The sequence below is a fragment of the Corapipo altera genome, unplaced genomic scaffold (assembly GCF_003945725.1).
Source record: "Corapipo altera isolate COAL_440 unplaced genomic scaffold, ASM394572v1 76, whole genome shotgun sequence".
Classification (NCBI taxonomy): domain Eukaryota; kingdom Metazoa; phylum Chordata; class Aves; order Passeriformes; family Pipridae; genus Corapipo; species Corapipo altera.
In genome coordinates, this window is record NW_020884964.1 from 8,095 (window position 1) to 20,640 (window position 12,546).

Below are 12,546 nucleotides of genomic sequence, written 5' to 3' on the forward strand. Positions count from 1 at the left end.
CCTGTTTGCTGACTGTTTTGTAGGTCTGCTTCATATGTAAGTTTTTATAAATATGTATACCTATGCCATCTTATGGCACATGGAATCTCACTAGAGACAGAAAATCAGGTAGATGCAGCAAAAACACTCTCTCATCTTTGAAGAAGTCATGAAGGTCAGAATGGACTCTGCCTTTAAATAAGAAAAGGTCTGCAGAAGCAAGAAACATGAAATTATCCACTTAAATGTTCCTGCTTCAATGGACTACTTGGGAGAGAGAGGAAAAAAAAAAAAAGAAAAAAGAGGAGAGCTCAAGGTCTGGATAAGAGGTATCCATCACACCCTTCACTGTCCCACCAACACTGTGGCTCTGTGCTTGCTCTAACACCTAACCCTCACCCTCACCCTCATCAGAGCCCAGGTCCAAACCCCCACTATTAAGGCTCCCATACAGAAGAGGCAAGGAATGAAAGCCCTTGGAGGCCCCCACCTTCCCTTGGCAACCCCTTCACAGCCACACCAACACTGGGGCTCTGTCCTTGGTCTACCACCCAGTCCTCCCCTAGCCCCTCAGGCCTCTTGGAGCATACCTGGAGCCTGTCAGGCATGTCCTGCAAAGGCTGCCAGAGACTTTGCTCATTGCCCTTGCAAGGCCTGGCAACAATGACTGAACCCCCCAGTTACAGCTGGAAGGAGGCCTGCTGGAGGCTCTGGGGCAGAGCTGACAATGGTGGTTATCACAGCTGCACGTGCCAGGAGTGTGGGGTTGGAAACGAGGCAGTCCTACCTCCTGCTCTGGACTCTGCACCAAAGGCTTTTGCATGGAAGGAGCTGTGAAAGGGCAAGTGCCACATACTGGGCCTGGCTGAAATGGGCACCTCTTCCAGGGGTCACTGGTCCGCAGCGACATGCACTGCTACACTGCTCCTTTTCTTTTCCTGACGTTTCATCTTTTTGGCCTTAGTTTCTGGAGTAAACGTTCCATATTAAGGAGAAGAGGAATGACTTGCTCCCATGGACCACAGACTAAAAAGAAGAAAAAAATAAAGGCTTGCGAAGTCTCATTACTTTAGGCCGTTTGTGTTACCTTGGTAACTCCTCCTGAGGCGATGGAAGTGGCTCACCCTGCAGTTTGGTTGTCCTTGTCATGCGATGCATCTCCACCTGTGAGACACTTCTTGGCCCCACTGTTCCCTGTAGCTGTTATGTCCTTGTGGCTGCCGCAAGCTTGTATGCACAAGGGACAGGCTGACTTACTGTGCACACAAAAGGGGACGAGAGGCTGTCCAGGCGGATGGGGTACAAATCTTTCCCATTGCCCTCGGATGTCAGCCAGTGCCACTCACCACCGCCCAGGGACTTGCCTTGCATGTTCAACTTGTGCAGAGAGGACTCTGCTCCAAATGCCTCAGGGCTGCCCCCATCTCCTGAAAACCTGCCATGTGACTCCTGTCAGCCAAGGTCACAGGGTTTGGCCACACCTGTGCCACTCACAGCCGTCTTCATCTGTCAGCAGGAAGGAAAGAGGAGAGAGCAGGAAGAAGGGTAGAAAAGGAGGAAGAGAGAGAGATAGAGGCGAGGAGGCTGCATTTAGCATTTGGACAGAGTGGCTGACAGTCACCGTGGGAGAGGCTTGCAATGTCCTCAGCAACTTCCACCAGCTCTTTGCCCAGTGGCCTGGCCGTCCTGACGACTTTCCCAGATGTGCTCTTCATTCCTGAAATCGTGAGTGCTGACTTTTCTCTGGGGGAGGGCAGTTGCTGCTCGTGGGGCACCCAGCACATGTTGTGCTGGAGGTGTCTGAGGGATGAGACTTGACCCACAGCATGTTGGGCTCGGGACCCACACCAGCCCCTGACGTCTAGTTAAGCGCCCAGAGAAAGCTACAAGGCCTGAGGCAGGGTTCTGAAGCTCTCCTTTAGACTGCAAGGGGATTTTTCTGGTGCATCTGAAAGCCTTTTGTAATTTCCCCCCTAAAAAAAGTTGAGGAGGTTGCTGGTGTGTTTAAACTAGGTTGACAAATTGAGCCAATTATTTAATTAGAAGATGATTTTAGCAGATAATACAGACAAAGGATAAACCGCTTGCTTAAAGCAGGGAATTAAGGCTAGCTGAGGCAATTGTTTGCAGCAGCAAAGAGCCTGGTCTACGGAAGGTGTCCTGCTCAGCTGCAACATTCCTGAGCTGGAGGTGCAGAGTGCTGGGCCTGGGTGTGTGGGTGGGCCAAGGGTGAGCAAACACCTTGTAACTTCTTTCCATATTGTAAATTCATTGAGCAGGAGATTATAATCTTAATGGATTTGGCGCGAGTGATTAAAAGCAGTTGCTGTGACCACCGACTAAAAGATAGAAATCTTCAAGGATAACCTTTTTCCTGTGTCCTCTGCCCCAATCATGAAACCTGCTCTTCTCATGAGAGTTTGAGAGGCTTTTTCCAAAGCCTGAGCACTCTCATCCAGCACTGAAGGCTTTGGGTGAGCACTGTGGGACAGCATTCAGATAATTTAATGCTAAAAACTTCAGCTTTCCTATCTGGGACCAAATTCTTTCCTGTCACACAACTGGGTCCACACTCCTGGGATTTATAGCATTTACTTCATTCTCCCAGTTATAGTAATCCAGCAAAGAGGATGTAGAGAAAGGCTTTGCTTCAGCTCCTCCAGTTATGCTCTGGAGACTTGGTCTGTGTGCCTAGGCTCTGAGATCAAGGTCCAGGTTTCCTGTAGGGAAGGTTGAGGAAGGGTTTTAAGTCCCTGTGGAGGTTTTGGCTGGGTGGACACTTGCCAGCCAGCCCTGCCACTGAGTTGTGTTAGTCCTGGTACTGGGCTTGCTGTTGGTCTCAGCATGCTTATTCCCCTTGAACTGTTTGTTTGTAATCCCTGACTCCAGGGGATCTGGCAAGGCAGCTTGCTTAAATAAGCACCCTATCCTTTGGTTTGGGTAAGATCTGGAAATGTGCATCCTGAAGGCTCAAGAACCACCCAGGAAGGAGGAATGCTGCATAACTGGATTTCTCCATCTCCAAGATGTGTATGACTCTATGCTATGCAGCTGTATGAGCTCTGCTGTGTACAAAGGAGGTGGCTGCCTTGAATCACAAAAGGATAAAGAGTTTCTCATTCCTTAGTGGAATCTGAGGTTGCCTACAATGAGTTAATATGGTAATTATGAAACAAAACAAAAGAAAAAAAATTGACATTTCAAATGCTAAGACAGTTGTGAAATTTCCATCTGAGCTGCCTGCAGCTCAGATGATTGCCACATCTGCATGTGCTGATTAAGAACTACCATTTTTATTCTGTGAGGCTCAGTTTACTTCTTGTAATCTATTTTATTTGAAGAATTTTCGGCATAAATGGATCGCCAGACCTATGTGGAAAAGCTGAAAGAAGCTGAAAACAGATATGTTTTCTTTGTAAAAGGCTTTTCGAAAGACAAGTTTTTTCTTAGACTGCTGTCCCCAACCTGCTGTGGGTTATTACTGAAAGCCTCTCAATCCTTCTCCTCATTTTTACGAGTCTGCTGAACAGCAGCACCATAAAACCAACGTCAGTAATCAAACCATGTCAAACATACTTGCCTGAGTGAGTAACCACATCCTGCACAAAGGAGAGATGGTGAGTGGTAGGAAGTGATGTGATACTTCTTCCCCGAACTTCCTATCTCACCCAATTTGTGTTTGATTTTAATGGAGCAAATATAAGGTTTTCCCCAGGATCTTTAGCTACAGTAGACTCATTATGTCACCACGTGAGTTATTAAAGGGACTGTATTAGTGTTCGAGTGTCAGTCTTTGGTTGTTACAAGAAGCACCAAACCATCAGCACTTTGGAAGACCTATTTTCACTCAGCTGTTTGCAAGGTCTCAATCATATAATTGATTTAATGTATCAATTTGCATAATGGAAACAATGAACTTTCCTACAAATGTAGAGTGACACAAATGATGTGACATTTTCTGAGCATAATAAATCAGAAACTTTCTTTTTACTTGCAAAATGTCTCCAAGGAAACAGAAATGCCACAGTTAGTATGAGCTGGCATTTGGATGCTGACAAAGGTTGGCCTGGGACACACTGGCAATCAGAATGGAGTCAGCAAGGCTCTCCTACCTCTGAGGATTTGCCTGCAAATCCAAGACAGCTGGTGATGAGGGAGAGGTCCTGACAACAGCACACTGTGGGTTCAGCTGAGGAGCTCCTCATCACAGACTCAACTTTGCAGAGGTTCAAGGAACAACTTGCCTGATTTGTAGCACAGAAAAGCTACTGAGAGCATTTTAGTGCAAAGGCACCACTTGCAGTCCAGACATTCCACAACACTGAACATCACGCTCTCATCCTCTTGTGTAGGAGTCTGCTGGTGGAGAAAGGATGGAGCCTAGACCCTACTGTCTTTGTGTTCCCCACCCCACCAGAAAACCCATGGCAAACTCCCAAGGCTGGCTTAGAAGGCTGGGACCCCACTTGCTCCCACACCAGCAGTTGGTACCTTGCACAGCTCTGGTGTAGCCAACGAAGGATGACCCAAACAGCTGGAGCAGCGATACAAGCTCTCCTTTCCAGAAGGAGCTGTGAGCCTCAAGCTTATTTCCCCTGTCTCAGAGCTTAAAACTGGCCATATTACCTCTCTTAAATATGTTCTCTCTTCTTTCAGGGTGACGTTTCTCTGTGGCCTTTGTGAGGACCAGATGTCTGTGCTGTTTGTGCAGATGAACTGGGCTTGACACTGCTTCTGTCAGGGATCTGACACGCTGGGTGTGAAGCAAACATGCCTTTCTGAAATCAGCCTCCCTGTTCATCAAAACGAGCCTTCAGAAGTGTCTGAACCAGCCCTCTGAGCACACTGATGTAGGGAGGATGTGAATGGCAGCGCTACCAGGAGGCAGGGCTACAGAGAGGATTTTTTTTGGGTCAAGATCAGTGGCAGATGCTCCCAGATAAATACCCAGTTTCAAGTGGAGACTGGGAAGAACTATTGCCATGTGCAGTGCTAGTGCCAGAGGCATGCATGGCACTCTCTGCTCTGGATCAGTCACTTTATCCCATGTTCACCCTTTCTCCCACTTTCACTTGCAGATCTTTGGAGGCCTTGTCTGGATCCTGGTGGCATCCTCAAAGGTCCCAATACCCATGCTGCAAGGCTGGGTGATGTTTGTCTCTGTGTTCTGCTTCGTCATGTCCACTACCCTCATGTGCCTCTACTTCTGTGGGGCCCACGGGGGCAGCAGCTCCTGGGTCGCCTTGGTAAGTGGATGAAACAAACCTCTGGGCCTCTCCCTCCCCAGAAGACAATTGTCTCCTGCAAAGGAGAGTGCTGCTACTGCACTCCACATCACAGGCTGGGGCTTGGTTGCATGGGTTCCCTTTTTTTCCCCCTTTGCAATGTGATCCTTCCTTGGAAATGACCGTGTGACCCTTGTTTTTTAGGATGCCATTTGCCAGGGGACAGCATCTCTGTTCTACCTCAGTGCTGCTGTGTTGGAAGCCTACACGACTTATGTTGCCGCCTACTTGTTCAGCGCAGAGATCTATAGGGAGAACATTGCTGCTGTGGTGAGTGCCTGGCAAGCAGGGGAAGGAAGGTCAGGAGATGACTGTGCAGTGGCCTCAAATGCCAATCCTAAACGAGTCACAGTCCTACTATGCACTAATGTGTCCAAACATGCAAGAGACACCATGAGGTGTTTGCTCAGTGCTGAAACTCCTGCCATGCAACAGGAAGTCAACTGGCTGATGTGTTTTTCTGTCACAGGTATTTGCATTCGTAGCTACCCTGGTTTACGTGATCCACAAGGTGTGCTCGCTCCTGCGGTGGAAATCATCCTGAGAGCCTCTCCTTGGAAGTGTGTCCTGTGGTCATCTCAAGAACAATGATTGCACTTTTCAGGCTGGCTTTGGGTTTTGGTTTTTTTCATGTAAATACTATAAACAAGTGGCTTTTTACGTGGGATCTTGGCAAAGAAGACAAGGAGCCTGCCAGAGAAAGGTATATCCTGGCACAGTCTGTTTCCCTTCAGTCTCTTCTGGGCTGGGTACAGTCTGATGCTGATAAATGGGGCCCAAAATAAAATAAAAAAAAAAATCCAGCTTTAAAAAATATAGTATAGTTGGATTCAAAGTGCTAAAATCTCCCTGAACTGTACCTTTATGCCTCCAGGGTTTTTATGGCAACCAGGGGAAACTGGACAACCAGCACTAAGGATCATGAGTATGAAACCGTGTCATTTTCATTGCTGCCTGTCCATTTAAGTCTGTGTCTTTCCCTAAACCTGCTGTACCAAATTAATATTTTCATGCAGTTCCTGAAAATGCCTTCTCTCACTTGTGATGAGAAATGGGGACAATATTTAACTTGCCTTGGGAGCAATATGAATTGTTGCAGCCCCTGAAGGGTACTGCTGAATTTTGAGGAATTGGGTAATATTGAATAATTGAAATAATGCCAGGAATTACCACTGTATTTGATCCCCCTACAAAATACAACTTTGGAAGGTGTGCAGTAGACTGTAGGAGAATTGTATGGATGATTAGAATGACATCTTGAATAAGCAATGAATTCTTTTCTTTGGTGAATGGCTACTCTTTCTTACAGTAGCACTATGTTGCTAATAAAGATGGGTTTGCTGTGATTTTGAAAATAGATGAGTCATTTCTGCTGTTTTTCCCTTTGCTGCACACAGGGGCACAGCCCTGTACAGCCTCAGGAGCACTGCCCTGTAACAGGGCAATGCCTAATAAGGAGGCAGAAACTTGGACACAAATGAGAGGGTTTTTCTGTCAAGGGGAGCCTGAGGGGCCCAGGTTAACTCAGGTTAATCTCAGTGAGTGTTAACTTGAGTGTGCTGGTTTTGGCTGGGATATTTTTCTTCACAGGGGCTAGTACAGGGCTGCTTTGCATTTGTGCTGGAAACAGTGTTCGAGGATGTTTTCGTTATTGCTGAGCAGTGTCACAGTGTTTAGGCCTTTTATGCTTCTCACCCCACCCCACCAGCGAGAAGGCTGGGGGTGCACAAGGAGTTGGGAGCGGACACAGCTGGGACAGCTGACCCAAACTGAGCAAAGGATATTCCATGCCATATGGCATCATGCCCCATATATAAAGCTGGGGGAAGATGGAGAAAGATGGGACATTTTGAGTTATGGCATTTGTCTTCTCAAATAATGTGTGACAGAGCCCTGCTTCCCTGGAGAAGGCCTGCCCATGGGAAGAGAATGAATTCCTTGTTTGGCTTTGCTTGTGTGCAGGGCTTTTGCTTTACTTACTAAACCATTGGTATCTTAGTCCATGAGTTTTCTAACTTTTACCCTGACGATTCTCTCCCCAATCCCATTCCATCCCACTGTGGGGAATGAGTGAGTGGCTCTCTGGAGCTTAGTTGCTGGCATTAAACTGTGACAATGGATTAATTTAAATGGAGTTTAGACTCAGGAAGGGATCTTTTCACATTAGAGGTGCCTCATAAGCAATGTACCAAATTATCCTTTCCAGATTGTGGGGCTAAAAATGTTTCCATTTTGAATCTGAAGTTCCTGGATAATAACAAGGACAGGAGAACAAAAGGGAAATAAAAGTTGACTTGGAGGCACCTCTGTTGCTTCAGATCTGGGGGAACTTTTGACCTGTGACCACAGGTTTGGGTTGAAGCTTTTAATTGCAATGTAAGGAAAACATTTAATTGTTGGGATTTTTATTGCTGAAAACCAGCCTGACTTGTTTTGCCTGTGTTACTGTGACAACAGAAAACTCATTGCAACAGAGGTGGAAAAAGAAATCCCTTTTCAGAGCAGGGAGGGAACTTGCAGCCACTTTGGACAATGGCACATGGTTCTGAAGTTAAACATCTACCCTTTGAAACTGGTTTCAACATCACATCATCATGGGTGTGTGAGGGGGTGTTGGTGGCCAGGTTTGCCCTCGTTCTGTTAATGCCCCTGAATTTAACATTGAAACACAAAGATGTTTTCTGCTTGGGTCTGTTTACAAAGGCAGACATTTGCAGTCATACTCTGCACTCTGGGATCATGTATCTCTGTCTTCCTCTTCTTGCTCTGCCAGCACCTCAGCAACAAGCAGTGTTGCCTGTCCCTTCATATCCATGTCCCTTGTGGCCATCACATTTACAGCCTATGCCTTGGCAGGGCTCCCATTTCTCCTCCTCATTCTTTCTGCCTTTGCTTCTCCCTTCCCTGCCACACACCAGTTCACCATAGTCTGCACTAGCTCACCTGCTCCACCGTTTCTCTCTGTCCCCACCCAGTTTGCTGAGATACTTCCACCACAGTATTATCCTAACCTTGCTGAAAACCAGCACTGGAGAAAAACGGCCGTGTGCTGCTGGCATGGGCGTGTTCATCAGCTCAGTGCTGCTCTGGAGAGGGCTGTGGCAAGGTCGTGGACATGACATTGGGAAGGACGCTCTGTGACCCCAGTGTGACCTGGGCCATGTTTTTTCCTGGGGAGGGCTGGGCAGGTAGAAGGGTCAAAACCACGAAGGGTCAAGAATGAACAACAAAGTGGTGTTGAAACTTTGAAACCCTCCTGGTGTGACTCTAACTTCAATCCCATGCAGCTAAGTAGCTTGCAGGGTGACTGAGTGTCCCTGTTTGGCACAGGGCTGCTGCGCCCCAGTGCAGGACAGTGACACAGTAAGGTCATCAAGCTGCTGAGTTGAACCTCATTTGCAGCAATATGCATGTTCCCTGCATGGCGGGAAGAAGAGAAAAAAGAAAAATGAAAAATAAGAAGTCTCTGCTGCCCATCATGCCCAGCTTTCCTATCATCTCAATACAGCCACGAAGACTGCCATGCCCTGGAACCTGGGCAGCCCAAGGTAGCTGTCTGGAAAATGGCACACTTCAGTGATTCTGGAAGGGAAAAGTGCTGCCCAGAGCTCAGAGAATCTCCCAGGACCTACAGACCACCTACCACACGTGCACCACATCCCTTCACCACATCCCTTCACCCTGAGGACAGCATTGGCCTGAGAATTTGCTGTCACTCCACTGGAAACATTTGGCGTGATGAACACTGCAGGCTAACAAGCCTTTTCCCTTGGAGATACTTCCATGGAGTCAATTCCAAATTGGCCTGGCTCCCCAGGATGTGAGATGCCTGGCTCTGTGGAATGCTGTTTGCACACCTGGCCCTTGCAGTTTGCTGACCACAGGCACTTGCAGTCCTTGCCTACAGAGCTGCTCCCAGACTGGCCCAATATATGGGGCTGCTCTATCCCACCCTCTGCATTTGCTTAGGCATTTCCAGATCCCTCCAGACTGGTATCTCATCTTCAACATTCTCATCCTCCCCATGCCTGGGATTCCATTGCAGATGTCGATAGATGGAGTAGCCCATTTAAAAAGCCACATATCTGCCTTTTTTTTCCCCTCAGAGCATTTACAAGTCCCATTCCCACTGTTAAAACAGTGGGTCTATTGTGTCCCCACAGCCACCACCAGGTTTCAACCGGTAATATAACTGGAGTTTCCCTCTGCTCTTCTCCAGCTTCCTCAGCATGCCAAGAGGTCTGCAGGCATCCAGAGAACATGTTTAGTTAAAACTACCTACCTACCTGAAGCCAGGCAAAACCTTAGTTCCCGTTAAAAACAAATTACAGACCTATTCATTAACTATGCCCAGATTGTAATCTTGGTTGCTCTTGCTTAATTAAGTGGCTTGACCGAGATGTTAACTGCTCCCCAAATATTTGTATATTGGATACCTGCCCTCCAGCGATGCAATGAGTTAGTAGAACTTCCATCTTCTCCTGAACTGCAGAAGAAGAATTTGTTTTTTCTGAGAGCAAAGAAACTTATGGCCAGCTCCATGGAAAATGCAGGAGTTTCTTATTTTACAGTCAGCCTTATCTGTGAGCAATGAGCAGCCTGTATGCTGGGTAAAACATCTATACGAGCATCTATATTAATGTGAACAAACTTGTGAAAGCAGTAAACCCACAAAAGATTACTTCTTTGTAGGGAACTAAGCTCTAACTGGGTCTGTGGCAGTGTGATTCACTGCCAGCTCAGTCTGCCTCTCCCTCTCCTGACTCATTTATAGTTCATTCCACACCTCTGGTCTCTATACTGAGACCACGGCCCTCCTGCTCCCTGGTCTCCCTTATGCCAACAGGATCAAGCAATGAAACCCCATTTGCTGTGAAGGATGGAAATGCCTTATTTCCGATTCAGGGAAGTACTCAAACATGAATTATTGTCCTGTGTGTCTGAGAAGAACCCTAAAGGTCCTCCAGAGAGCAGAGACAAGGCAGAGGATTCCTGAAGACCCTCATGGGATCAGATGCAAGTGTAGCTAGTGTGCAGACTTTGGGGAAAGAGGGAGACTTGTGGTTACGACATAACCATAAGTTCTGTAAAGGTAAATGGCATTCATCCTATCACTTCCTTATCTTACAGCACATATCTACTAGCTCACAAAGTTGACCTGAAAGTCTTGTGTGGATTCTTTTGGAGGCACCAGCTACAAATCAGTCAGACATTTCCAAGTGCTTTGGCTGATGGAGTAAAGATCACTGGGAACAATGTTTCCCCTGCATTAGCAGTGAGAACAGAAATTACTGAGTGACCAAGAGGAGTTCAAAGGAGATGTCTGTTTGCCAACCTCTACACACAGAAGACACACGGGGACCCTTGTGCCAAGTGACAGCCCGTGTGCCTCACGAGCTGGGAAAATGTGGTGTGAGATCTCAGTTTGGGTTGCACAAGGAACAGTGTTCAGGCCCAGGTTGGCTGGGGAGAGCTGGACTTTACAACTTGCTCTGCGCTGGGTGCTGTTATCCAAGGACCTGTCCCTACAGCTTGTCTTTCTTGTGTGATCCCAAGATCACCCAAGAGCCTGCCGAATGCTGCCACCTCATCCCATTATGCATAGCTGGAGACACTGACATCAACCTACATCCCCAATTTTTGTGCAGCAGTGGCCTTGCGGGATCTCCTGTAGCACCTTCATCATCCTTAGGCAAGAATACCAGGGGCTTTTCCATACGCATTGGGTGAGGAAATGTAAGAACAGTGTGCAAGGAAGCAGAAGGACATCTCCAAACATGGATGCAACCACCTGCTACTGAGACACACCTGATTTCCGATTCTGAGGAGAAAATGCTTCTGCTCACTGCAGGAAGCAAACGACAAAGAGCTGATACAGTCAGTCACTTTATGCTCACTACTCAAACTGAGGTTGTTTTGGGTCAGCAGCTGAGCCAACTCCCTTCAGCTCTCTGTTTCTGCAAGGACACAGGCAAACTGAAGGTCATCTAAATACAGCAAAGGTTCGATTCCTTTAGTCCAGTTTTTTAATCTTCGATTTTGCTCAGCTGTAAGGTGCAAGCTAAATGTGAGCATGCATTCTTTAACAGTAGTTTGATAGGCTGCTTACAAGAAAGTTTTCAAACTGAACACTTGGCAATTCTACTGGAATTGTATTTAGATTGAGCTGGTAAACAGGAATAAAGCCTTCAGCCAACTGCTCAGCAGACACAGCCTTAGAATTAGAATTTTCCTTACGAGAGTGAAATAAAACTCATTTAAATTCACCCTGCCTGTTTGTATATACACAATTGCTGTCTTTATAAACCTGCACTGAAATGAACATAAAATATTGTCTTTAACATCAGAACTTCAAATGTAAATTCCCAGGTTGGTCTTGAAGGATTCTAAAGGTATTTTCTCCTGTACTAACAAAAGAAGCAGCATCTTTTTGCATACAGAGAAATGCCATGACAAGCACTCACAGATTGGGAGGCACAGAATTTAACCCCTAACTTGTTTTATAGCTTGGATCGCTCTAATACTTTGTGAGAAGACATTGTTTGGGCTTAGTTCCACTGTTTCTTTTGCCATGCCCAAGACAAAAACATGGAGCTGCCAGGTAAGGGCATTGTGTCCTCTCATGTGGATGCAGAGCCTGTGTATCTTCTGGTGTGACTTGGGTGATGGATCCCCTCCAACAAGTGAGCTAATCTAACCTCTAGTAAATACTTGTGTGTGCTGCAGTTGGAGGTCGTCTACCTGAAGGGGATTATTCCATCTCTAGTCAGAGGCTGGTGCGTATCGTGGACTTGCTCCTTCTCCTTTAATTCTCTGACAGCTGTAGCACTTTCTGAGTTCTGGGTAGGATCCCAGACTTTTCTGTGCTCAGTACTAAACTGGCAGAAAATGAAGCACACATTGCAGATGAGATACCATAAGAAAGGCCGGATTGCACATTTTGGACTGGACTTCCAAAGCCGGTCAAAATACCACAATATTCCACAGGAGACTGTGGGGTGGTGGCTCTCCTTAGTTATTTGGGCTCTGCTTCATTTGGGGAACTCCCCCACTTGCATGAATAGTGTTTGCACAACTCTAGCTGTTGCCCACCATCATCACCTTGTCCCCCTTACCCACCACCAGAAGGCATGCAGCTTATATTTTCTGATTTCCCAGTTCTCCCACCATAATGAGCAAGCCCAGGGAGTGAGATAAGAGGCTGCACACATTAATTCCCACAACTGCTGCTGGCTTCAAGATTTTGGAAAAAAAAAAAAGACCCCAACAAACCCACACAAAA

General features: G+C 46.8%; 1 protein-coding gene across 1 annotated transcript; it reads left to right on the top strand.

Annotated features, from left to right (window-relative positions):
• Nucleotides 1–889: 889 nt before the first annotated feature.
• On the top strand, nt 890–6,619 carry MAL (mal, T cell differentiation protein). The gene is made up of 4 exons (XM_027664621.1): nt 890–1,704; nt 5,058–5,225; nt 5,409–5,534; nt 5,734–6,619. Exons 1-4 carry the CDS (start codon nt 1,618–1,620, stop codon nt 5,806–5,808), a joined length of 456 nt encoding a protein of 151 aa, XP_027520422.1. The 5' UTR covers nt 890–1,617; the 3' UTR covers nt 5,809–6,619.
• The last annotated feature ends 5,927 nt before the right edge of the window (nt 6,620–12,546 follow it).